Raw genomic sequence first — 27,482 nt, 5'->3', positions numbered from 1 at the left:
TCTGTACAGAAAGACCTGCTGTGACCCTGCAGTTACACCATCACCTAAGAAGTGCTCTCTGAGAAACTGGCATGCACTTGGCCCTGGGAGAATGAAATGCAGGCTCAGAAAGTGACAGTGAACACAACTATTGTCTACTGGACATAAAAATCTTTTCTGGGATCACATCAGCCCAAACAGTTTGCTTAGTTGATGTTAAGGGCCAACATCTAAGTGACCTTGCCCCAGGGAGGTGTGCCTGAGGCTTTAGGGGGGTGGGGGTGGGAGGGGGAAGGACCCAGTTAAGCCAACCCTCTTTCAAAAGCTCTTCTGTACGATTTGATGAACACAATCGTACATTTGGTAAATGGCCCTCCCAACCCTAAACGGTCTCTGCCAACAGACAGTGAGGGACAGGGAATTTTAGTGAATCATTTGACAATCTTGGGAGGCAATACAATAGCACACTAGCTTAGAGGGCAGGGCCTAGAGTCAAACAAAGAGTTCAAAGCCAGTTCCCATGGCTTCTTTGGATCTTGGACAAGTTACTTGATCTCTCACTGTCTTAGCTTCTTTTCAGTAAAATGGAGGGATGCTTCAGAAAGTTTCTTGGGGGGATTAACTACAACGTAATACATGGGAAATGCTTCCTACAGTGGCCTACGTCCGCATTAGCCTTTATGGCTTTCATCACTCCAGACAAGGAAACTAAGACCCACATGTGAGAAGAGGACCCACAGCACCAAGTACTAAGAGACAGGGTTGGGGATCACCGAAGTCTCTCTCACCTGAAATTCTTTATGTGCTCTTTCCTAAATTAGTGATTCTCCACCAGTGGCTGAACCTATGGTGCTCTTTAAAAAATAGGATGCCCAGGCCTCCCCTGTGGCAATTCTAACTTGGTTTGGAGTACCCGTATGGATTTTTCTCCCTAAATGTCCCCAAAGTGATTCTAATGTGTACCCAGGGCTGAGAACCAACTGCAGTGGCGACCCCTGGATAGGTAGGGGTTTCTCTTAAACACTCTCTCGTCATGCTTTTTTTTTTTTTTAAAATATATATATATCTTTATTGATTTCAGAGAGAAAGGCAGAGAGAGAGACAGAAACATCAGTGATGAGAGAGTCATTGATCGGCTGCAGCCCGCAACCTGGGCATGTGCCCCGACCAGGAATCGAACCCCGATCTCCTGGATCCCAGGTGGACGCTCAACCACTGAGCCATGCCCGGCTGGGCCGTGGCCCTTCTTTAAGCTAGAAAACCATCAGTGGCTCTTAGCCCCTGCTGAGATGAAAACTCTTCTGTCAGTAGACAGTATGTAACCTACTTTACAGATGAGAAAACTAAGGTTCTTTTTTTTTTTAATTGATTTTAGAAAGAGGGAGGGAGAGACAGAGAGAGAAATGTTGATTTGTTGTTCCACTTATCTATGCATTCATTGGTTGATTCTTACATGTGCCCTAACCAGAGATCAAATCTGTAACCTTGGTGTATCAGGATGACACTCTAACCAACTGAGCTACCTGGCCACAGCCAAGAAAACTGAGGTTCTGAGTGGGTAAGTAAGCAGGGACTCGCATGCAGAGGCTCTCCACTTCTACTGATGATAAACAGAAAGGATACGCAGCCCTTGCCAGCCAGTAATTGATGTCCTTGTCCACAAAGCTGATTTACCAATTCAGTAAGTCTCCCCAAGTTATGCTTTGCATTTAAAGGAAGCCCAGGTTTTGTAAGAAGTATTTACCACGATATCATTATACTAATAGGATATCCAATAGATATGCTTCAAAGGCAAAAATATCAAACTAATCAATCTGGGGCTTTCTGATGTTTTATTGTTCTTTGCACAGGAACAGTAATGTTCCCCATGCCCTTAAAGGAACCTGCAGTAGACCCCAATTAGGATACCACTTTGAAAGACGGTAACAGGTTTAGGAGGAAGAAAATCCATCTGCTACTTGAATAAGGGCATGTAATAACTATTCAGGTTGCAGATATTTTCACAAGGAGGAATGCATCTGAGACTACACCTCAGAACCACACTCAGAATTCTAGAAGTAGGTGGGGAGAGGGAATTAATCCATCAGCTTTAACATCCTCCTACCCCCCAAGCTCTGAATGGTTCTGACGGGGATTTTTAGGGCAAATCTCTCATCTGCGTGTGAGACGTGCAGACTGACAGAGTCTAATGGATGAGTCTCTGATGCCTGGAGGAAGGAATAATCACTGCACACTTGTGTCTCTCAAAATCACACGACTGAGCAAATGCAGCCAATCTCAGTGCTCTCTACACGGAACCTCAGGGTCATTCCTCCCAGGCCTCAGCCCACCATCATGAACCTCAAAGGACTACTAAATGTGTGTGTGTGTACACATACATACAGATGCATGCATTTACATATATATAGAAGCAACCTATATTCGGATGACCAATTACAGTTTATGAAGTGCTCCATAAATATGTTTTATTCTAAGTCACAAAGGGCTGGATTGTTTCTGCATCTTGCTGTAGTCAAATCTCCCTCATGATTTGAGGCACTGCATTCCTCACCACCAAAAGGTTTTAGAGAAACACAAGCAGACTGTGGTCGGCCCAGCTTATAAGCTATTTAAGAGCATATCTAGCCCTGGCTGGTGCGGCTCAGTTCGTTGTCCCATGCATCGAAGGGCTGCCAGTTCAACACCCAGTCAGGGCACATGCCCAGGTTTCAGGCTCAATCCCTGGTTGGGGGTGTGCAGGAGGCAGCCCATAGATGCTATGTTCTCATATCAATGTTTCTCTCTTTCCCCCCCTTTCCTCTCCCTCTAAACATCAATAAAGTATTCTTGATTTTTAAATAAAGTATTTTTTTAAAAAAAGAGTACATCTAAAAGAAGCAGACCTGCCAAGTCATAGGCTACCTTGCAAACAAATCTAGTTCTCCTTAAGCTTCTGTGGCCTCCAGAACCCTCACGTCCAGCAGAGGCCACACGCTGGTGGAGGAGTGGCCCCCAGTGTCAGGAATGCCTTGGCAGGTACCCATTGCCAGTATCACCAAGGGCACCACAGGGCCAGTTCTCCCCACCTCCTGGGGCAGGTGTGTGTGTGGGGGGGGGAGGGCAGTGATTCACATCTGAGCGAAGCCCAAGGTGGTGAGCTGTGTGAGTTGTCACCAAGGCCTTGATCACCTCCTGAGAAACATGACAGCAGAGAAGGCCAGCAGGCCACCTCTTGCTCAACCTAGGAGCCACCCCTAGGGTTTGCACCTGGGATCCCATGTTTACCTGTCAGGCAATCTAACCTGGCCCAGGGCAAACTACCCATGACTGGGTTCTACCCTATCCACCTGATGGGCTCCTGGACAAGTTACCTGGAGGAGCAGTGTTGCCTTCAAACCATTGGAACAACCCTTTTAAGAAGTGACTCTCTCCGTAGCAAGGGATAGAAACTAAGGTAAACCTTTCCAAAGCATTTATGGCCAACGACAGTCAGGGCAGGTTGGTGAACTGCCAGCTAATTCCCAGCAACGGTGGAGAGAGTGTGTGTGTGTGTGCGCGCGCACAACGCTGCCAACTGTGCAGTCACGGATCCACAGGCACTCCCCCAAACCTGGGGCAATGGCTTGGTTCCAGGGCAAGAGAGGACAGAAATATAAAGAAAAGCAGAGAGGATGTTAGGAATATATGGAAAAGAGAAGAGATATGGGAGATGGAAATATAGAGATGAGATAGAAATGTATAGAAAAGGGGGCTGAGAGAAGGTGGAAATATAGAAAGGCAGGGTGAGGAGACAGAAATATTCAGAGGGGTTAAGAGAGGCGCTGTTAATAGACGTACAGAGAGAGGGACAGAGCGAGGAGGTGAAGTAGAGATGGAGATATCCAAAGTGATGCTTCGCGTAAGAGCGGCCGCGTCCCTTGGCCGGCCTCAGCCAAGCGGGCGCCGGGAAGATGCCGAGACTGGAGAACACGCGCCCCTTAGGGCTCAAGGATCCCGAAGTAAAGGCTCTCGGTTGTTCTCTGCGCTTCCCAACCCCGGCGCTCGGGAGCCAAGACCCGGGCGCACTCGCCGTTTCAGGCTCCCTCAGCGCTCAAGGGCGCAGCGCAGCGCAGCCCAGCCCAGCCCAGCCCAGCCGCGCAGCCCGCCGAGCCTCCGCGCCGCCGACGCCGGCCGGGGGAGGCGCAGCGCCGGCGCAGGAGCCGGCGCCGTCCCCGCCCCGCGCCGCCGCCAACTCCGCCCCGCGCTCCGCGGAGGAACGGACGGCGCCGGGCCCCAGCCAGCCGAGACAGCGGTAGAGGGAGGTGCCAGCCCCGAGTGAGCGCGCGAGAGGTAAGGACTCGGTACAAAAGCGCCCCGCCAGCGCCCACCTTACAATGGCTTTGCGCTCCACGCGGCGCGCCGCTCCCCGGCAGCCCAGCCCCTGCAGTCCAGCCCTTGCGCACATCTGCACTCACATCTAGGCAGCGAGGGACGGTGGTCGACCGGGATCCAGATCTTCTGCACCCGGCTCTGAGTCAGCTCCAGGGGCATCTTCGCAGCCTAGGCTCGGCAGCCCTCCCCTAGCGAAGAATTCAGACTTGGGGAAGAGAGCCGCGTGTCGACCCCCAGAAACAAAGGAAAAGAGGGAGTTTGTGCGCGGGAGCGCGGCCCAGGCGCTCTCCCTGGCGCTGCTTTTTGGAAACGTGCTTTGTGCTAAATGACGAACGCTCGCCCGGGGCGTGAAGCTCCACCAGCGCTTCGAAAGGGGCGGGGGCCGGAGGGTGCACCCGCAGCTTCCACAGGGCTGGGCTCGTCCACTCAGGAGGTCCCCGGGATGCTCCGAGAGCAGTGACAGTCGCGGTTCCCTCCCGCTCGCCTCCTCTCCGGCTCGGCTGGGATGCCCAGCGCTCCGCCGGGGCTTTTATGAGTCCGGCCGGCTACGACGCACACGTCAGCCTCGGGGCGGGAACGCATTCTTCGGGTTCCAGCCTCTTCTCACGTGGGGAGCGGGCGGGGAAGGGCGGTGAGCAAGCCAGAAGGCTGCCGGCTGTTGCCCCCTGCAGGCTAGCGTCAGTAGTGCGCCCTGCTCCTGCGGATAACACCCCAAACCCAGTCTTCGCTTAAGATCATAGGCTCCGTGAGCCTCCTCCTTTCATCCCCTCAAAACGACTGGCATGGCTTCCCAGAATAGTCACCTCAACTGTGCTGGGAGGAAAGGAGCCGTCCACTGGCCCGTGGACCCGCGTAGCTGAATCTCCAATAATGCCGGTTAAAATGCATCCTACTGATGGCTCTCTGGGAGTGGGACCTCAATACTCGGCTTTTTTTTTTTTTTTTTTTTTAATATTTTCTTGTTGTTGTTAATCTTCATCCCAGGATATTTTTTCCATTGATTTTTAGAGAGAGTTGAAAGGAGGGAGAGAGAAACAGTGATGGGAGAGAGACACGTCGATTGGTTGCCGTCCCCTCGCTCTCCTACTGGGGCTGGGAATCGAACCTGCCACCCAGGTGCGCGCTATTGGCCGGAATGGAACCCACGACATTCAGTGGGCGGCGTGATGCTCTAACCAGGGCGGTACTCTGCATGCTTAACACACAATCGGCGTCAGGCACAGTCAAGCTAAAGACTGCTTAGTGTTCAAGGTTGGAGAGAGAGGAGCCTGAGGAAGGATGCTGAGAGTGCCCGTGGGGCACAGCTCTCCCGGTCCCTCCTTGCCAGAACTTGTTAGTCTCACCCACCAGGATCCCCGCCACCCGCGGGGAGGGGGCTCCCCTGGTCCTTCGTAATTACCCTGCCCACTTTCCCGAGTCCCTTAGAAACCTTGACTTGTCCTGAACATTGCTCTCCCAGCACCCAGTCCCAAGATCTGTAACCCGGGCAGCGCTTGAGGAGGAGGCAGGAAAGCCCCGGCGGCAGGACCCAAATGGACCCAAGCATCTTGGTTCTTTCAGTCACCATTTACAGTATTTTCAACATGCCTTTCTCTCTCCTAGTAGAAGAGTACATAAAACCAGATCCTATTGCGCCCTGCAGTTGACTGCCTGACTATAAGCCCCGTAACAGCGATCGCGGGGCCTGCCCCCAGCACGACGGCATGACACGGATGTGCGCACTGCACCGGCGCAGAAGTGCGGCCCTGCCTCGCGGGGGTGCATACCTCAAGCCGAGGTTGGGCTGCGACGGCGAAAGTAGGCGGCGCTCCCTGAAACCCCTGTGCTGCCGAATAGTCTGAGCGGAGGCTGCCGCCACACGTCGCTCACGTACCACATGGCTCCGCTGGGACCGTGCCGGCTCTCGCGCTGCCAACGCAGCTGCTCAGCACCGCCCCCAAAGGGGCTCCCCTCTACCCTGCTCTCCAGCCCGCCCGGGAGCCCGAGCGCCAAGCAACTGGGGCCCCTGACCTCCCCCCCCCCCCACTCCCCCCACCCCCTTCGCGCCCAGCCCTCTCCGGAATCCCCGCTCTCGGTCCAAAAGCTTTGCTGACTGTAGAGTTTCGGCGCTCGGCAACTGTTTAGAAACCCGAGCGCATTGCATTGGACTTGTTTTTCTGCAATGGGAACTGATGCCAGAGATGACACCCTATAGCACCCCAGGGCGAGTCCCACTCCACTCTTGAAATAAAAGTGCGCTGATCCAAAGAGAAAAGCATTCGCTAGCGAGCGCCCACGCCTCCGAGAAAAGTTGCTGCCGGGGTTTCGCTGAAGTCAGGGGCCCGGCCGGCTGTGCGTGTGACCGCGGCTGCACCCCTAGATGCCTGCACATTTGCCTCCCCGGGAAGAACCAGTGTGCCTGCATGCCTGCTACCTTCCCACTGGAGTTCTTTTACATGCACTTGTCACAAACAGGGCAAGGGGACGAGGCGGCATTCTTCCGCCCTCTAAGCTTGCAAACAACTGTGGGGGGTGGGGTTCAGCTTAGGGGGTGAGAGCACATCTTTAATCTCCTGACCTAATAACGTGTCTGCCCAGGGTCCAGCTCTGAGGGCACCAGGCAGCAGACGTAACTTGGAGATCCCAGCGTAGGCCTTCGCGCTCGCGGTGCAGACCCCCGCACTTTCCCAGGGGTGTGTCAGTAATGCCTTCGGTGGCCACTGCTGCAGCGCAAAGGTGGTCCAGCCTCATCACTTCCTGCACCTGATCTGCAGCCGGCAAACGGAAGTTCACTTGACACCACCCACACACACACACACACTTCTGATATCTAAGTGCAAACAACTAGGAATGCGTGGGGGGCAAGGATGAATTCACACCTTAAAATACTTTAAAATAAAGGAGCAGCCTGAATTGGTGCCATGCTTGCAGCCCTCAAATAAATTAGGGTAGTGCCCCATGGAAGATAAAATCATTTCACTGCAAAACCGTTTATAAACAACCCAGCCCTGGCAGGTGTGGCTCAGTTGGTTGGAGCGACAACCTGAGCACCAAAAAAGTGGCCGGTTCCATTCCTGGTCAGGGCGCATACCTAGGTTTTGGGTTCCATCCCCTGTAGGGGCATGGTTGGTGCATACAGGAGGCAAACAATGGATGTTTCCCTCATACACCCATCTCTCTCTCTCTCTCTCTTCCCGTTCCCCTCTCTCTAAAATCAGTAAAACATATCCTCAGGTGAGGATTTTAAAAATAAATAAATAATAAATATAAACAACCCAACTGCAACTCAGTGTACTGGTTCGGAGTTACGGTTTAAACATCCATGTAGCACTTCCCCTAGTTCTGCTAATGGTCCCATCTTCACTAAATTGTCTAGGGCATTTTATCAATTTTCTGGTCTCCAAGCTGCTGATCAGCAACTCACTCCTTCAGAAAAGGCTGCAATGCCTAGAGTGTAAAAATTTCTCTAATACAAAGATATTTTTTAAGACAGGACAGCTCCAAGTACTAGGGCAGATTTTATGATTATCTAGCACTATGGCTAGATAATCGGGTGATGTTTTAAGTGAGTAAAGGGAAGTTTAGAGATTAGAAGGGTTAAGGAACTAGGTCAAAGGCCAAGAAATACAGCCAGTTAGGAACTTTTTTTCCCTACTTGACAAAGACAAGTTTCTCCCGGGAACTGGTGGTGGACACTGTCCAACCCTAGAGTGCTGAGTAGAGTCCTGAAGGGGAAGACCACAATGATTCAGTCTATCTCACCCAGAACTGTTGGGCTGTTTGGCAGGAAAGCACAGAGAAAGTGCTGCTTGTGCAGTAAGTACTGCCTGGTGGAGGTGCTCATAGAGAATTCTTTAGCTAGGTCTAGAGGCAGAGAATGGATGGTGGAAGTGATTTTTCTCCATGACCTCTCTCTGCCCAGTTCCCTCTGCTGACCATTTCATAACCCTTACCCCTGGGGCTCCCTGATGCTGCCATAACAAGAGCAAAAAGCAACCTCATTTCCATGATTCGGTGCCAGCTAGCCAGACTGAAACAGTTAAACCATGCTAGTACCCACCTCTTCCCCAGTGAGAGAATCAGAAAGAACAAGCTGTGGCAGGCTGTGAGCAATCCAAGTTGCTAATTAGACACAAAGTGTCATCATTTGTTCCCATGAACCATCTTATGTCTAAAAGAGTGCAGTGAGACACCAAATAAAAGAACAAAATAAACCCTCACCTCACCACCCATCCAAAGACAGGGAAAAGGGGCAACTTTTAAAAAAATGTTTGTCCCATACATGAATGGGAACACAGACACAGATAGCCAAGCAATTCCCTGTCAGGGCACAACACTGGGTTACTGGTTCCTCCCCCTTCCTCCCCAGAAGGCAACCAATCAATATTTCTCTTTATCTAAGCATGTCCTTGGGTGAGAATTTAAAAAATTAAGAACCTGCACAATAAGGTTTATAACAGCTTTATTCATAATCACCAAAACGTGAACGCAGCCAAGATGCCTTTCAGTAGGTAAGTAAACAAACTGTGGTCCATCCAGATGATGAAATATTATTTAGTGCAAAAAGAAATGATCCATCAAAGTGACAGAAGTTAATTAAAAAAGGTTCCATACTGTATGATTCCAACTCTAAGACCTTCTGGAAAAGGTGAAACTATGGAGATAGTAAAAAGATTAGTGGATGCCAGGGATTAGGGAGGAAGGAGGGATGAATAAGTGGAGCACAGCACTTTTGGGGCAGTGAAACTACTCTGTGTGATACTGTAATGGTGGATACATGTTATTATACATTTGTCCAAACACATAGAATGCACAATGCCAAGAGTGACCCTAATGTAAACTATGGACTTTGGGTGATGATGATGCATCAGTGTAGGCTCATCCTTAAAAAAATGATGTTGATAGTAGGGGGGGCTGTGCGTGTGTGGAGGCAGGGGGTACATGGGAATGCTATACGTTTCTCTTAATTTTTCTGTGAACCTAAAACTGCTCTAAGAAAGTCTGTTTTTAAAAAATCATTATTTTCCTGCAAATGTCACGTACACTTTTCTCCAATCAAGTAGACTTACATGTTGTATCATGGAGGTGCGAGGACGATTTCTTAGTGGCCACAGCCTGCTCTGGACGAACACACACAAACTGAGCCGCTGGAGTCCCACTGAACCATCCAGCAAGTTTCCATTTCCCTCTGCCCGGTCCATGCTGCTCCACATCCTGCGGGCCTTTCCTTTTCTTAGGGCACACTCCTGAGCTTGGGAGCATGCTCTTAAAACTGCCTGTTGGTGTTTCATATCCAGCATCATACCTGGCTACTGCTTCAGAGTATTTACACTCCTTCCCAACCTCCAAACCCAATATCAAGATATATATTATTTGGGTTTAAAAGTATTATTTTATGACTTCAAAATATTTATGCTTTTTAAAAAACAGATATTCTGTAGTCTAGCTAACAGTATTGTACAAATTCAATTTCCTGGTTTTGATATTTTACTCCAGTCATATAAGATGTCACCTTTAGAGAAAGCTAAGTTATAGGTTCATGGGACTCTATGTTCTATTTTGTAACTTCCTGTATTTCAAAATAAAAAGAAAATAATTTTAAATCAGTGATGGTTCAGTTTGCTCAAATCCAGAAAGAAAGAGAGAGGGAAGGGAAGGGAAGGGGAGGGGAGGGGAGGGGAGGGGAGGGGAGGGGAGGGGAGGGGAGGGGAGGGGAGGGGAGGGGAGGGAAGGGAAGGGAAGGGAAGGGAAGGGAAGGGAAGGGAAGGGAAGGGAAGGGAAGGGAAGGGAAGGGAAGGGAAGGGAAGGGAAGGGGGAAGGGGGAAGGGGGAAGGGGGAAGGGGGAAGGGGGAAGGGGGAAGGGGGAAGGGGGGGAGGGGGAGGGGAAGGGGAAGGGGGAAGGGGGAAGGGAAGGGGGAAGGGAAGGGAAGAAAGACAAGCATAAATTGGGTAGTTCCAGGCATTGAGGCAGAAGGGAACTGGCAGAAAAGTAGTCAAAATTTGTATATGTTTCTAACACCTTTGCTTCTCACAAATGACAGGCACATACACACAGAATTTGCATGATCTGGCACCTAGAATCAAGCTCAATCTATGTGTTAACTTGGGGGGGTGGAGTTCTATTTCTGGATTTTGCATAGATCTTTGGGAGAATATCAGTAAGTTTGTAATCTTTGTCACTAAGTCGCAGGCTTAAAACAAAATGAGGAAGAGAAAACCTTGCGGAATTCAACTGAGGACTCCAAGAGGTCAAGGCTGAGCCATTTTCTTTGATGGGCAAAGAGGCACAAAGATGAATAATTGCTCGAGAAGCTCTCTGTCCATCTTCTTCTCGTTTATTAGATGCTCACAAGCAGTAACTGTGTGTCAGACACTGCTACACTGGACATTCCAAACTACACTGGAATCTAAATCATCTTGGGTCCAGCCAGGGAAGAGCAGGTGATCAAATAGCTCTCATCATGGTGCTCTGTGCTCAGCCTCACAATGAGTATTACAAAGAAACAGCTCCCAGGCCCAAGAACTTGTAATTTAAGACCAGAGGGGTGGATGTAAACGTGTACATTTAGAATAGAATGGAAATATTAGAATAAAAGTAGAGAACTAAAATAAGGTGTTAGGTAAGGCAAGAATATGCCAAATGCAGGCTAAGGATAAATCCATATTGGGACAGTCAGAAAAGTCTGTCCATAAGTGGGGGTGGATGAACTGGGAATTTTATATTCATCTCATTGTCCTTGACTTTATCTCTGCTGAGTCCAAGAGAACACGTGGGACTAAAAAGGCCAAGGTCTCTCATTTCTTTCTACATTCATCAAGTATTCAGTGAAAGCCAACTGTACCAGGGGCTATTATAAGTCAAGTAAGGTGTGGTCCTTGTCAGAATTATGAATTCACATTTGAATTTCATAGTGTCCCTTCATGTCTCCCCCCCTCCATACACATTCCTACCTTTTTTCCTTAGAGTTAATGAAGCTGAGACACAGAAATATTAACTTGCTTGCCTGTGATCACAGAGCTAATAAGCCAAGGAATAAAAACAAGGTCTTCAACTAGCCTGGTATTCCTTCAAGCTTCTCTTAATTAAGCTACTTTCCAACTAGAATGCTCAGAGTCCCTCCCAACAGCAATACCAACAACAAAATTTTGGATCTGTGTGGTAAATCTCTAAATTACTTAGTATTTGGTTATAATGTGAGAATAAGAATAATCTTAGAAACTATTATGAAGATTAATAGCTAAAAACTTTCAAGTGACCCTACAATGAAAAGCTCTACTTAACACATGAAAACAAAGAGCTAGACTCTCAAAGATTTACAGATCTTTACGTTTTAGCAGTCATACCTGTCTTATGATGCAGAAAAGGCACATGTTCACCACTACAGTAGAGCCAATTTAAAAAGAACCAACAGTTTTATGAGATGAAACTTAATCAGCCTTAAAAAAGCAAAAAAGAGCCTGGCTGGGCATGGCTCAGAGGTCGAGCATCAACCTAGGATCCAGGAGATTGCAGTTCGATTCCCAGTCAGGGCACGTGCCCCGGTTGCAGGCTCCATCCCCAGCAGGGGGCAAGCAGGGGGCAGCTCATCAATGACTCATCATTGATGTTTCTATCTCTCTCTCTCCCTCTCCTTTCCTCTCTCTGAAATCAATAAAGATTTTTTTTTTTTTTTTAAAGCAAAACAGATGTGGAAGAGGAGGCCTTGGGCTTTTTGTGTACCTCTGAAAGGTTTTAATATGTTCTAATTTATTAGTAAAGGGAAAGAAGAAAAAGAAGACATACTCCTGTACCTCCACATCATTCAAATTATTAAATAAATCTCAAATTTATATTGTTAATAATAGATTTTTACAGAATGGCAGCCTCCCCAAGGTTTTCAATAGCATGCCGTCTCTATGGGCTCTAGAGCAGTGCAGTCCCACAGGGACTACAATCATAGCTGAAGATTTTCTAGTAGTAAAAAGAAACAGGTGAAACTAACATCAATGAGAAGTAGAATGGACAATCCACCAGGGCAGGGAGGAAACTTCTTCATATTTACTAATGTATCATCCATCCTGAGTTCGGGTTTGACCAGCTATACTAGAGTGGGTTTTGCCCAACTATAAAACAGGGACAGTATATACCTATAAAGTAGGGTTTTCATGTGAGACGCGCACAGCAGAGTACCTGGCACCTAGTATGCTCAATATTTGGGAGTCAGGAGTTCTGTGAAAATCAAGGTTTCAGATTTCTATAGAATTCATGTCTCTCCCTGAACTTTGAACCAGGTGGTGTCATCCAAGCTAGAAAACGGAGGGTTTCCCTGATTCCTCCTGCTTTCCCACTCCATCCAACTCTGTGAAATCAATCACATATTTGGAAGGTTCCATTCCTTCCTGTATTAGTCAAGGTTCTCCAGAGAAACATATGTACATGTATGTATGTATAAGAGGAGACTTATTATAGAAATTGGCTCACACAGTTACAGAGCTCGAGAAGTCCCACATCTGCTGTCCACAGCTGGAGACCCAGGAAAGCTGTCGGTGTGGTGCAGTGTGAGTCTGAAGGCCTGAGAAGTGGAGGCTGATGGCATGAGTCCTAATCTGAGTCTGAGACCCAGGAGCTCTGATGCCTGGACAGGAGGACATGGCTGTCTCGGCTTACGTAGAGAAAGCAAACTCACTCTGCCTATTTGTTCTATTCAAGCCCTCAGCTAACAGGGTGATGACCACCACCCTGGGGAGGACTACCTGCTTTTCTTAGTCTACCGAATCAAGTGCTAATCTCTTCCAGAAATATCTTCACAGACTCATCCAGAAAAAATGTTTACCAGCTATCTGGGCATCACTTGGCCCAGTCAGGTTGACATATAAAATTAACCATCACATTTTCCAATAGCCACTCCCCTCAACGTTCTTCACAGCAGAACTTCAGTTTTTAGCTGCCTAGCTAAATGATATTTTTCAGATTTTCAAGTTAGACATGACTGAGTGGCTAAGGTGGAGGTAGAAAGAAGGGTCATTCCATTACTAAGCAGTACTACTCGCCAGACAGACATTTCTGACACTGAGCCAAGTGTATCTTCCTGTAACTTCCCCTGCTAGTTCCCATTCTGCTGCTAAGTGCACAGTAAGCCTGTGCCCTCTTCCAGCCCTCAGACATTTGTGAGCAGCTAGCATGTTCCCATTAAAACATGCAAACTTCAGGTTAAGCAGCCCACTCTTGGACTTTAAAACAGCATGAACACAGTTTTTACCGGGCACAGAGCAAAGCCAAGCAAAGTAGTGAATTTGCCTCATGATATTAGAAGACTCAGGTTCTAGAGAGAAGAATGCTGAGTAACACCATTGGGCCTATAGCAAATGCCGAAATGAGCTGGGCACTCAAGATTACTATGACAAAAAGCAATTCTAATGAACCTATGGATAATCTAAGTTTAGATTCTCAACTACTGAGAACAGATGTGTCTGAGCTACAAAGTTTATCTAGTGGGGGTGGGGGACAGGGGCGAGACAGTACAGTGTGGGAAAGGGGCTGTAGCCTGGGAGCTAGGAGCCTGGACTCTACAACTGACCCTGTGTATTCCCTCCCTAAACCCTGATTCCCTCATTTGCTAATGGGCCATCTAGATGTTCTCTAAGCATCACTTCTACTTCAGTGATTCTAACTGTTCTCAATGAAATATCAGTATAAACTTGACAGTAATTACTAAACTATAAGCAACTAAAAACAGGGACAGCTGTCCATCTTTGTGTCACCAGAGCCTACTATAGTGTCAGGCACATAGAAGGGGTTTAGTATATGTTTGTTTGGTGAAGAATGATTATGTATGTTTGCAATGATTATATTTGTATGGCTCACATTGTGGGCTGGAAGTAGCTCCTAGAACTGCTCCAGGAACCACAAGTCTCAGAGGGGGACAGCCAGCTATTCACTATTAGGATTAGTTGGTTCATCTGTAAAATGAGGATTATTAATAGCTGCCTTGTCTACTTCAAGAGGTGGTTATGAAGACCAAGTTAGATAGGAATAAAAGGGCTCTTGGAAACACTGTGAAGTACTCAACAAATATATGAAAATTAGCATTTTGAAATTGTCCAGGCCCTCCCAAGATGGGTGATTAAAATGTCTGGACAGATGTTCTCTCATCGTGACTGCTCTATGATCTGGCCTTCATCCCTTGGTTTCCTCAATCGATCAACTACGCCCCCCCAATACACTCACAAAGGTGAAGGGAAAAGCTGAGGCAAAACAACTGAGGTCGCTGACGCAGGCCTTTGGTGAGAACAGAAAGTGACAATCCTCTTTCTGCTGAGTACAGGAAGCAGAGGGAGCCCGGGGTTGGGAAAGTGGGGTAGGGGCACTGTGTTGTTGCAAGGCTGCTTACGCAGTGTGGTGTGTGCAAGTCTGCAGAGTGGTGCAACTCAGGGATTGAGACATCAGAATTGGCATTCTTTCCCTTCTCTGTTCCCCCTCATACTACTTCTTTCTCCCAGTGGAAAACATTCTAAAAATAGAGAAAAATATCTGTTTTAATGCAGGCTTTGGAAAACATTGCTGACTAGATGTTGAAAAGCCTACCACAGCTGGGCTGTATTAATGCGCAGTGTTCAAATTAGAGAGAGGAGTGGTCTGTAATCCCCTGTGTTAAGACCACACTTCAGTACTGTGTTCAGTTCTGGATGACACCTTTTAAGGGAATGTTAATAAATTCATAGTCCTCCAGAGAAAGAAAGTCTCGCTGTTTAAGCAATATGGAAGCCATGCTCTGTGAGGAATAGCTAAAGAACTAGACATGAGATAGAGAATAAGATTATGAGATAAAATAACCATTTACAAACACAGTTGCTCGCAGGAGCTAAAACCAAATTGCTTGCTGAAAGATACAAGGGAGGTACCTTCAGCTGTCCCACAACAAACAGTGGGCTAGAAAGACAGCAATTGCTTACCCCATTAGGATTCCAAGCAGCAGCTACATGTCCAGTGGTCAAAAACGTTGCAGAGGGTTCCCACAAGAGCTGGCAATCAAACTAGTAGCCTCTGGCTAGCCCTGCAGATGGGGGATCCTATGATTCTGTGGGGACCGGAGCCCCACTCCCAGCTCACCAACTTGACTTTGAGCAGAACACCTCTGCACATCAAGTCTGGAATGATCTCATTATCTCAATGGTCCTTTTCTTTTGTAAAGTCTTAAAGTCTATAAGTGCAATATTAAGTGAATCTGGGTATAAAGCTGCTGATCTAGTATTTAATCAACGTGAGTAGTCAAGGGGTTCGGGGACATGGATTGGGTGAGACATGCCTTTGACAAGCTCCTTGGAGTTCAACCTGCTGGCATCACAATGAAAACTGTGCTACAATTTCTTTCTATTCACAACTTTGGGCAATTGGAGATTATTATAGCACATCTCAAGCAAATCAAAGACTTTAGCTTAAAACTCCAGACTAGAAGTTTGACATCTATGCCAGTATTCCCTATCCAGTGATCATTGAAACCTCAGAGAGTCACAGAAGTATGATATGGGGGTCCACATTCTATGTAGAAACAGTTCTGTTTCAAAATTTAATTTTTTAATCAAGAAATACAATCTTTAAATATTTTTCCTATGGCAGCCCTAGAGGTATACCGGTCTGATCTCCCTTTAAGAAAAACTTGCTTATCAGCTTCAAGGAGTACAGTTAAATGAGTCTCCAGCTGCAGCACCTCGGGATCTGAGGCAGCATCTGAACTGAGGCGATGATCTTCCTGGCAGCTCCCAGGTAACGACTGAGCACAGCAGTGCACCAGGGCCTGGCCATTTCTGCCCACAACGGGCTCCTCTACAGGGAGTTTTGCACTGAGCTCCCCACAGGGCCAGCTGAGAGTTCTCAGAGTGACCCTGAAGTGTGAGGCTCTCCGCCAGTTCCCACTTCCTTCCCCCTCACCTTCCACAGCTATCAGACCTACAACCCTCTTTTTTTTATTTTTCACAAGCATTACCCCAATAAATCTTTTGCACTTGCAACTCCGTCTTAATGTCCGCTTGCCAGAGGAACCAACCAATACATTTTCCATTAAAATAAAATAGCTTGAAGGCATCTGAGTGTGTATCAAGTGTATCAAGAAGTTAGGGTGCAAGATGAGTGTAATTCTGACATTCGGCTGGCTTATCACTGAGTTTTCACTGGCTTCTGTGATGGGTTTGGCCATTATACAGCTTCAGATGGGTTTAATAGCATTTATTTCGTATTTAATTCATACTCATAATTGATCACGGTTTAAAGATGGAAAGCATAGGAAACACTGATGTTGACATTTGAGTCATGAGCAAATGATAAGCGTATGTCAAAAAACACACGAGAACCTACTTTAAAGTGTTCCACTGGCCAAAGCAGGCACATCCTGAGCAACAAAATAAATAATAAGAGTAATAGATTATAACCCTGAGAAAAATTAGAATCCTCAAATCCATTCAACTGTAAAAAATGAGTGAATGAGTGAGTGAAATAATGAATGAATGCAAGAGATGAGCTAGCTTTTCCTTACAGCAGAATGCCAACAAATAAATGTAGAAGGAATGATGGAATTTGTAAGTCACCACTTGGTAATCACCATAATAATAATTATTTCAGACAAGAATCATCAAGCGGGTGAAAGTTTGAGAAGAAATAGGATATATGCAGAATCTCAAATTAGTTATTAATTTTAAAAAATAGTAACCTTACAGTAGAGAAATGTGGCAGACACCATCCTACGCAAGAGATCCAAGTTAACACCACCAGGAATGGGACAGAGATATCATGTGTCTCCTGATATGATGACCAGAAGATGCTTCACTACTTCTTAGGTACTCCTGCCAAAAATGCAGAACCTGAATCTAATCATAAAGAAGCAATGGACAAACCCCAAATTCAGGGATATTCTAAGAAAGAAGTGGCCTGGATCCCAAGGGAATGTTTGCACACCCATGTTCATAACAGTATTATTCACAGTAGCCAAATGTCTATCCACAGATGAATGGATAAACAAAATGCGGTCAGAAACATACAGTGGAATATTATTCAGACTTTAAAAAGTAAAAAACCCTGTTATATGCTATAACATGGATGAACTTTGAGCCCCCCATGCTAAATAAAATAAACCAGTCACAAAAAGACAAATACTGTTATGACTCCACTTATGTGAGGTACCTAGGGTGGGTGGGAGGATGGATAGAAGACAGATAGACAGCTAGATAAGTAGGCAGAAGAGTGAAGGAAATACTGAGAGAGAGAAAATGATAAAGCAAATAAGGTAAAATGTTAACATTTTCAAAATCCGGGTGAAGGCCATCCTGGAATGCTCTGTGCTACTTTTGCAACTTTCCTGTATGTCTGAAATTATTTCAAAACAAAAATTTAGTGTTCACTTCAGTAGCACATACAACAACAACAAAAAAAGAAAAAGGGAAGGGAAGGGGAGGGGAGGGGAGGGGAGGGGAGGGGAGGGGAGGGGAGGGGAGGGGAGGGGAGGGGAGGGGAGGGGAGGGGAGGGGAGGGGAGGGGAGGGGAGGGGAGGGGAGGGGAGGGGGGAGGAGAGGAGGGGAGGGGAGGGGGAGGAGAGGAGGGGAGGGGGAGGAGAGGAGGGGAAGGGGAGGGGAGGGGAGGGGAGGGGGGAGGGGGAGGAGGGAGGGGGAGGGGGGAGGGGGGAGGGGGAGGGGGGAGGGGGGAGGGGGAAGGGGAAGGGGAAGGGGAAGGGAAGCTCAAGCATTTTAGGTTCATGAGGAACATAAAATGGTAAAAATTCTACATATTCACCTCCAAAGGATCTTCCTCAGATTTGGAAGTAGCATGCATCTGATCAAAGTTCTATACAACAAATCAAAGATGGTTGTAAAATTTCAAAACCTAATGTTGAAATATAAAGTATAACGAAAATTTTCAACAAACGCTTTTCAAGAGATAAAGTCTTTTATTATAAAAAGAGTGAGAAAAGATATTAGGCTTTGCACTCAGACAAAAGCAATCTTGTTTATACTTCAGTCTCTAACCCTAACATGTACAATGCCATTTTTTTCTTGCAATTTCTTTTATTGAATTTATTGAAGTGATATTGGTTAATGACACAATGCCATTCTTGAATTTATCTCATGTTTTCCTTCCGTAACTAAATTAAATAGCATGTGTTAATTGTAAAATATAAAAAGCTATAAGGTTTATTTCAATTTATTTGGAGACACTGCTCATTGTGGCCCTGCAGCCACCCTCACATTACTTCCTGGCTGACTGAACCTTGATTTGGTAGATGGGGGAGGCAGAGATCCCCAATTTCAAGGCAAGCTGCCCTCCATCCTATCCATAATGATGAGTTGTGATTGGGCTCATCCACCCACCCATCCCCACCCTGCACCCACCCCTACTCTCCTTGCAGGTGACTTGTTTGGATGTGATCATGTGACCAGTTCTTTACAGTAAGCAATAAACAACATACTTTTGGTTTAACCTACTATTGGTCAGGTATTCCGTTACCTAGAGCCGAAAGCATTCCTAACTAGTAAATACATCAGGAATGCCATCTAAATCTACTAATACAGCCCTGGCTGGGTGACTCAGTTAGTTGGAGCATTGTCCCATACACCAAAAGGTTTGGGGGTCTATTCAAGGTCAGGGCACATACCTAGGTTGTCGATTCAATCTCCGGTGGGGGCAAGTACAGGAGGCAACCGATCGATGTTTCTCTCTCACATTGATGTTTCTCTCTCTCTTTCTTCTTTCTCTCCCTTCCTCTCTCTCTAAAATCAATAAATATTTCCCAGGGTGAGGGAAAAAGAATCTACTAATACAAACTGTCATGGGGGAGATGACAAGACCTCGGTTCTTGTCTGCTTGAGGAAAATATTTCAATCAAGAGACAAAGTGTAGAAAAGAAAGCAAGAATTTATTGACCACAGCAAAAAAAAAACTTAACTATTAACAGCCTACCATCGACCAGAAGCCTTACCAATAACACAGACTGTGTATTAATACATATGTTGTATGTTATACATATTATATACTATATTCTTACATTAAAGTAAGCTAAAGAGAAGAAAATGTTATTTTAAAAATCATAAGGAAGAGAAAATACATTTATTTATTGAAAAAAATCCACTTATAAGTGGACCCATGCAGTTCAAACCCATGCTGTTCAAGGGCCAACTGTACCCAAGGTGTAAACCCCATGCTAGAGCAATCAAACCGGAACTGCTGGGTGGGCCTTAGGTTTTGCAATTTTTTTAAAAGCTTCTCAAGTGATTCCAGTGTTTAGCCAATAAAGACTCCCATGGATTGTCACCACACCTAGTCACACGGCCAGCATGTGCTGAGCTTCAGGCTGGGCCTACGGGAACACATGGCACCTGACTACAAATATTTTACATCTTGTTGAGGAAGCAAGAGATATATGCATGGGGAACTCTTAGGAAGTCAGACTGTTGTGGAATTTGGAGGCATTTGGGAGAGATCTGTGAACAAAAAATCAAGAATCTAGAATAAGTGAGCCCTTTGGAATTGGTATTTCTGCTGCACCTGCAGCCTTTTTTCTAGGTGGCTACAACAAGCCATTTAGCAGCCTTCAAACATTTTTTGTTTGTTTGTTTGTTTTTGAGAATGAAGAACTAGTTGACCTTCTGAAGAAAAGCTGGATAAATTTTTAGGACACTAAACTGCTAGGTAGTTTCCAGAGAACATTCCCTCCACCTGCTATCATAGGATGGAAAAGTCCCCAGAAACCTCATTGATCCCACCCAGTCCCTTCACCCATCAGAGACTGGAAATCTCCAGCTGAGAGCAACAGGTGTGACGTGTAAGGACTAAGTCACCTGGGGATGATCAGGTGACTGTCTGCGTACATGTGTGCATTCACTGCCTGGTGCTCCAGACCCTGCAGGTCTCGGCCATGTCCCCTTTCTGAGTCTGAGGTCAACAGAGTGGATTCATGAAAACAGACAGCCAGCCACTCTGGCTGATCCTGCTATGGAGCAAGCAGGGACCGTGGGGCATTGGTAAAAGATTGCACTATTTGGCAGAGACTCAGCTCTCTGCCCTCCTGGCCCTGGCCACGGCCCCTGGACTGAATGACAAACTTCACTCACATTTGGGCATTGTCCAGCTGAGACAGTGACAGTATGAGACGGTCTCACCTCCCTTCTCCACTGGCTCCCACTGGCTCCCACTGGCTCCACATCTCAGCCTGGTATGGCAGAGCCTAGAGGAGGCCCAAGGCCTAGGGGTGGCACGCAGGAAGCATGCTGCATTTCCACTTGTAGCCCCCCAGATGAAAGCTCTCAGCTCTGCCAGTCCCATTGCACTTTAGAGAGAAACACAGAGCCTGGCATAGAGAGCTAGCCAGTAGGCATCCTGGGGAAAGGGTTAGGCCTATGATTCACGAGGCTCTGCTTCTCCCAGAAGTGGCATTAGGATTCAAGCTGCCTCACTTGTGTGCTGCAGTCCCATCTGCTGCTTTTCCTTCCCACTCCCCTCTTCTAGTTCTCAAGCTTGCCCATCTTATCTGGTCTCACCCCCTTGCATATCTGATGCAACATTGGCAGAGTTTGGGGAGCCTTGGCCCGTCTGCATTGTGGAAGAGAAAGGGTTCTATGGAAAGTAACCTCACAGGGAGATCTGATCATAAATTCCTAACTGGGCAGGTCCTGGTGAGTAGTCACACACTGGGCATATAACATCTTTAGTAAAGGGTTTATCTTTGCCTTAAGCAAGCCTTGTCCATTGTTTCTGTGCATCTAGGTTAACACACCTTTGAAATAAGCCAAAAGCACCCTCAAGAAAGCACGTAATCTTGTTAACTATGCTGTAATCCAATCCCTGCCTTGCTTTTTCCCACCTCCACGTAATCCTTGCTCCTTAATTTCGAATGCATAAAAGAAGGTGCAAAAACATTATTCTCCAGAGCATTGGAGATCTTGCTCCTCAGCATATGTTGTCAGCTTGGCTCAAATAAACTCGTAAAAATTCCCTACAGGTTTGGATGTTTCTCACAATGACATAGACATGGTCTTTCAGCACAGAATGAAACAAACTGTTAGCTGACAAATGATCAGAAAGCTTTGGGCAAAATGAAAAGGATCTGGACAAATAGTCCAAAAGCAGAATAGTGCCAGGCAAGTTCAAGCTTTTGCCTATTTCGCCTTCATCTGCTGCTCCTCCTTGCGAGTTCAAATCCAGTTTTGTAACAGTGGAAAACTGTAACCCACCTTTGACAGTGTTTCTGTAAATGTTGACTCTGACTGAGAGGTAGCCTATAGATAAACGGTAGATTTGTATAAGAACCCTCAGAACTAACTTCAGAAGAGACAGACTCTGACCTTCAGTCATCCCAGTTCTGGGAGATTTGCTGACCTCCAAACGTAGAACCAGGATGACAAAGAACCACAATGACCTTTACTTGACCAGTTTCGAGATCCTTACAGGAATGGACTGGACTGGACTGCACACAGAGATCTTTTCAACCCCCTCCCCTTGATTTCTTTGTTCTGCTTCGCCTCTCCTTCCTCATAAAAACCTCCACCTGCGCTGAGATGTGGGGATGGCCTTTGCGGCAAGAGTCCCCCATCCCTTCAGGTTACCGGCACTTGAATAAAATCTCTTTCCTTTTTCACCAGCATGTGTCTAATGGGTTTCGTTTTTGTGGAGGCAAGCAGCTGAACTTGGATTCCAGTTAAAGTTTTAGGGAGCCATCCAGGAGGTCGTGGGAGCACCCTTCAGTAAGTCCCTGGACCTTGGAGGGGGTTCCCCTGGTCTCCTGTGGCTGACCAACCCCAGGAGAGAACTTGGGAGTCCTAGCAGCTGCAGAGTGATTTTACTTGGGGAGCGTCCTTTGCTCACTCTCAGTGCTGGTCCCCTGCTACGCTTAGCTGGTAAAAGGAAACACGTCTTTGGGGAGGTGATGGACTCCAAAACTGGGTAGTCTCTGTTGCGCATGACCAGGAGCCCCTGCCCCGCGTTTGGGGGTCTTGGAACCATTTGGAATTCTGTAGGAATCAACAGGCGCGGCATGCAGTAGGCATGGCTCAGTGAATAAGACAAACCCATTCCCCAGTGTGGGATTTGGTTGGAGCACTCCTTTTGGTTTTGGTATTTGGATTTTTGGGTGTTGTTTGCTTTTCTTGTTGCCTGTATTTGTAGTTTGTCTTAATAGATGTGCTTTGAATTTGGAATATTGTTGCTTAGAGAAACCTGCATAGGAATCATACTTCTATATAGCTACTTGCTCCTTCCTTTGTCTAATTGTTATCATTATCTTGCAATTGGAGTTGTTTTGCCAAAAGTCTAGTAAATAGGATAAGATCTCTTACATCCAAGTTTTCATGTTGTCACATCGTAAGACTTCTACTTAGAAAGATCTTAATTGATGGTTCAAAGAGGGGGGAAAAGGTCTCACTTCCCTCCCAGAGAGTAAAGAAAACTGTGATGGAACAAGTCTTTTAAACACTCTAAATACTCTTCCTGGAGGCCCTGGGAGCGACAGCAGTCCCGGGTACAATGGGGAAATTAATACCACCCCAAAACCTTCTGCAGGCTGTGGAAGCAGCAGGAACCAGCATTCCCACATCAATATAAAGGGGAAAAAGTAGTATTTTTATTTATTTATTTTTATTGTTCAAAATATTACACGTCCCCTTTTCTCCCCATTGACCCTTCCACCCCAAAACCACCCCCCTCCCCAGTCCCTCACCACACTACTATCTGTGTCCTTGCATATATGCCTATAAATTCTTTTGTTTATCTCTCCCCGCCCACCCCCACCTTCCCTCTGAGATTCATCAGTCTGATCTATGCTTCCATGTCACTGAATCTACTTTGTTCACCAGTTTATTAAGTTCTTTGGATTCCACATACAAGTGAGATCATGTGATGTTTGTCTTTCGTTGCCTGGCTTATTTCGCTTAGCATAATTTTCTCTAGGTCCATCCATACTGTTCCAAAGGGTATGAGATCCTTCTTCTTTACAGCTGCGTAGTATTCCATGGTGTAAATGTCCCACAGCTTTTTTATCTACTCATCTACTGATGGGCACTTGTGCTGTTTCCAGATCTTAGCTATTGTAAACTGTGCTGCTATGAACATAGGGGTGCATATATTCTTTCTGATTAGTGTTTCAGGATTCTTAGGATATATTCCTAGAAGTGGGATCATTGGGTCAAAAGGCAGCTCCATTTTTAATTTTTTGAGGAACCTCCATACTGTTTTCCATAGTGGTTGCACCCGTCTGCATTCCCACCAGCAGTGTACCAGGGTTCCCGTTTCTCCACACCCTCGCCAGCACGTGTCGTTTGTTGATTTGTTAATGGCAGCCATTCTGACAGGTGTGAAGTGATACCTCATTGTGGTTTTAATTTGCATCTCTCTGGTGATTAGTGACATTGAGCATTTTTTTATGTGTCTCTTGGCCATCCGTATGTCCTCTTTGGAGAAGTGTCTGTTCAGGTCCTTTGCCCATTTCTTAATTGGATTGTTTGTCTTCCTCTTGCTAAGTAGTATGAGTTCTTTGTACACTTTGGAAATTAGCCCCTTATCAGATAAATCCTTGGCAAATATGTTCTCCCATACTGTGGGGTTCCTTTGTATTTTAAGGCTGATTTATTTTGCTGTGCAGAAGCTTTTCAGTTTGATGTAGTCCCATTTGTTTATTTTTTCTTTTGTTTCTCTTGCCCTAGGAGATGTATCAGCGAAAATTCCACTAAATGAGATGTCTGTGACTTTACTGTCTATGTTTTCTTCCAGGATTTTTATGGTTTCGTGACTTACATTTAAATATTTTATCCATTTGCAGATGACATAATATTATACATAGAAAACCCTAAAGACTCCAGCAAAGTACTACTAGATTTGATAAATGAATCCGGGAAGGTAGCAGGATACAAAATTAACATCCAGAAATCGACATCATTTTTATACACCAACAATGAACTATCAGAAAGAGAAACTAAAAAAAAAATACCATTTACCATTGCAACTAAAAAAATAAGATACTTAGGAATAAACTTAACCAAGAATGTAAAAGGCCTGTACTCAGAAAACTACAGACACTGAAAAAAGAAATAGAGGAAGATATAAACAAGTGGAAGAATATATTGTGTTCATGGACTGGAAGAATTAATATCATTAAAATGTCCATACTACCCAAAGCAATTTATAAATTCAATGCAATTCCTATTAAAATACCAACAGCATATTTCACAGACCTAGAACAAATATTCCAAAAATTTATATGGAACCAAAAAAGACCTTGAGTAGCCGCAGCCATCTTGAGAAAGAACAGAGTGGGAGGGATCACTTTACCAGGTATCAAACTATAATACAAAGCCACTGTAATAAGAAGTGTGGTGTTGGTATAACAACAGACATATAGATCAATGGAACAAAACAGAGACCCCAGAAATAGACCCAGGCCATTATGGCCAGTTAATATTTGACAAAGGAGGCAAGGGCATACAATGGAATAAAGATAGTCTCTTCAATAAATGGTGCTGGGAAAGTTGGACAGGTACATAAAAAAAAAAAATGAAACTAGATCACCAACTTACTCCATACACAAGAATAAATTCAAACTGGATAAAAAATAGTACTTCTAAATTCAAGCACCTGGAGGCCCAGGAGCTGCTACGGTCCTGGGAACAAGCCTCGGGGCCTGCTAACTCCTCCCCCACCTTTTCTCCAGCTTCCTAAGAATTGTCAAGGTTATTTTATCTCTGTTATGCCTCTAAAAATGTAAGTGTATTTTCCAATTGAAAAAAAAGCCTGTTTCAGAAAGTTATGAAATGTGTTCGTAAATTTGCCAAAGAATGCTAATTGCTTGCTTTTAGTTGTCTCTAAAAATTAAGGTTTCTAACATAGAAACCCACACCTGAAACCTACTGACCATTGTCATATTGACCATTGTCACATTGACCATTGTCACTCCAATAAATTTAATAAAAATTTGTTAAAATAAATAAATAAATAAATAAATAAATAAATATATATATATATACACACACACATACATATATATATATAATTAAGGTTTCTATGAATTAGGAATTCTAATCAAGTCAAAAGGAAACTATATGGTTTTGGTAATATAGAATTGAAAGTAGGTTGTTTTAAAGTTGGTTATTTCTCTTTTTAAAAAAAATGTACTTTTATTGATTTTAGAGGCAGAGAGAGGGAGATGGGGAGAAACATCAACTGGTTGCCTCCTGCATGCACCTGAACTGGGTCATGTGCCCTGACCAGAAATTGAACCTTTCAGTGCCTGGGACAACGCTCAGCCACTGAGACACACTGACCAGGGCTAAAGTTGGTTATTTCTGAGCGAGTTAAGAAGAAATAAACTGAAAAGAACTAGGAAAGTCATAAAGGGTTTGAGCAAGTTGCAGAAGGTCTGTGTAAGTTGAAGAAGAATTGTGTAGAGGAAAGAAGCATAAAGAGAAAGAATTAAGAAAGTAAAAAAGGTGAGAAATAATATAAGAAAGGGACATACATATTACAGGAAAAAAGGACATTAGAGGAGAAATACTCAAGAAGGAAATGGAAATGGAAAAAAAGAAATAAGAAAAGGAAAGGTAAATAGATAGGTAGTAAAATGGAGTGGTAATTTTTTTAAAAAATAGGTCTTTATTGATTTCAGAGAGAGGAAGGGAGAGGGAGAAAGAGATAGAAACATCAGTGAGAGTCATGCCCCCTACTGGGGATCAAGCCCGCAACCGGGGCATGTGCCCTGACTGGGAATCGAACTGTGCTCTGAGCCACACTGGCTGGGTGGAGTGGTAATTTTAATGACAAACCAAAAGGCCAGGAAGCTCCCTTTGATTTTTCAAAACCAATTGTTATTTCCCCACAGGAATCCTAGGTACAACTGACAGTGGGGAACAAATTAATTGATTTCTTAGTCTGATATACTTTCATTCGTAATTCTAAGTGTTATCTTAAAATGTTGTTACAAAATAAGAAAATTGCATTATAATCAGAACTATAACTATGTTATTTTAAGTATTTTTTGTCACTTAGAGTCAGTCATTGTTTTATTCTGATGCATTTCCAAAATTGTTACATCTTCTGACTTACTCTAAAATATGAATTTTGGAGAATAAATTTTTCAGATCATACCTTTAAAATAGATAAAAAAGTTATAGAACTCTAAGAACTAACTGGATTCATAGAAATACTGGCAAATAATCAGGATAAACAAATATTAATTATGAGACTGAATAAACTGAAGATAATTATTCTTATGACTTAGTTCAAAATATTGCTGATTTTTATTTTTATTTATTTATCAATCCTCACTGGAAGATATTTTTTCCACTGATTTTCAGAGAGTTGGAGGGAGGGAGGGAGGGAGGGAGGGAGGAGGGAAAGAGAGAGAGAGAGAAATATCAATGTGAGAGAGACACACTGACTGGTTGCCTCCCGCGAACTCCGACCAGGGCCAGGGATCGAACCTGCAACTGAGGTATGTGCCATTGGCCAGAATCGAACCCAGGACGCTCTAATCATTGAGCCAAACTGGCTAGGGCAAATATTGCTGATTTTTAAAAACTTGTTTGTTTTCTTAGAGCAGTTTGGTAAATTGCACCTTGATAAGCAATATTAAAGCGTTTATATTTTTCTCCCTACTTGATCCCTCCAGAATTTAAAAACTCTTAATGAGTGAGTACTATTATTTTCATGACAATATGTTTATTTGCATAAATCCAATAAGAATCTGATTTTTTTCATAACAGGACATATAAAGCCAGTTTCCAATTGTTGTTTTATTAACCAAGACTTTGACTGGAATGTCATGTTTGACAAAGACATGCCTAGACTCTGGATGTCAGCAAAAAAGCTTTAAGGAATGAAAATTGACTCTGAAGCCTATAAAAGCCCTTGGAGAAAGCCTGGTACCTTGCTTATTCATACAGTTCATGGCAGTCTTTCCAAGTAAGGGACAAAGTTTACCTTCCTGGGAGATGGCAAGGAAAGAACCTCAAGACATTCTGGGGACCTCAAGAACTTGAGGAATTTACCCAAACCTACAGGTATTGCAGGCAAAGCTTCACAGCAAGTGTGTGCCTTGGCTTCTCTGCCCTGAGAGGAAACTTTCTATGAGATTCCAGCATAGCAGATTTTAAAAGCTTACATAATCAATTGCTATTCCTATTGTGTTTATGCAAATAATCAGGCCAAATTGAAACTGGACTTAATACAG

The 27,482-nt window shown here is 45.0% G+C and overlaps 1 protein-coding gene across 7 annotated transcripts in view; it reads right to left on the bottom strand.

The window, feature by feature from the left end:
- PFKFB3 (6-phosphofructo-2-kinase/fructose-2,6-biphosphatase 3) overlaps positions 1–27,482 on the bottom strand; it is an 80,274-nt gene that overhangs the window by 22,724 nt on the left and 30,068 nt on the right. For 2 of the 7 annotated variants that reach the window (XM_081155459.1, XM_081155458.1), the window contains exon 1: positions 4,413–4,833. The exons of 3 other annotated variants lie outside the window; for them this stretch is intronic. In XM_081155459.1, coding sequence (XP_081011585.1) covers positions 4,413–4,488 — 76 coding nt within the window. In that variant the 5' untranslated portion in view covers positions 4,489–4,833. Of the gene's footprint in view, positions 1–4,325; positions 4,837–27,482 lie in introns of those variants that run through there. 2 more of the 7 variants (XM_081155457.1, XM_081155463.1) reach the window with 2 other exon arrangements.

The sequence above is a fragment of the Miniopterus schreibersii genome (assembly GCF_964146895.1).
Source record: "Miniopterus schreibersii genome assembly, chromosome: 1".
Lineage (NCBI taxonomy): Eukaryota > Metazoa > Chordata > Mammalia > Chiroptera > Miniopteridae > Miniopterus > Miniopterus schreibersii.
The sequence above is the reverse complement of the archived record's forward strand: the minus strand, read 5'-3'. Positions and strand labels throughout refer to the sequence as shown.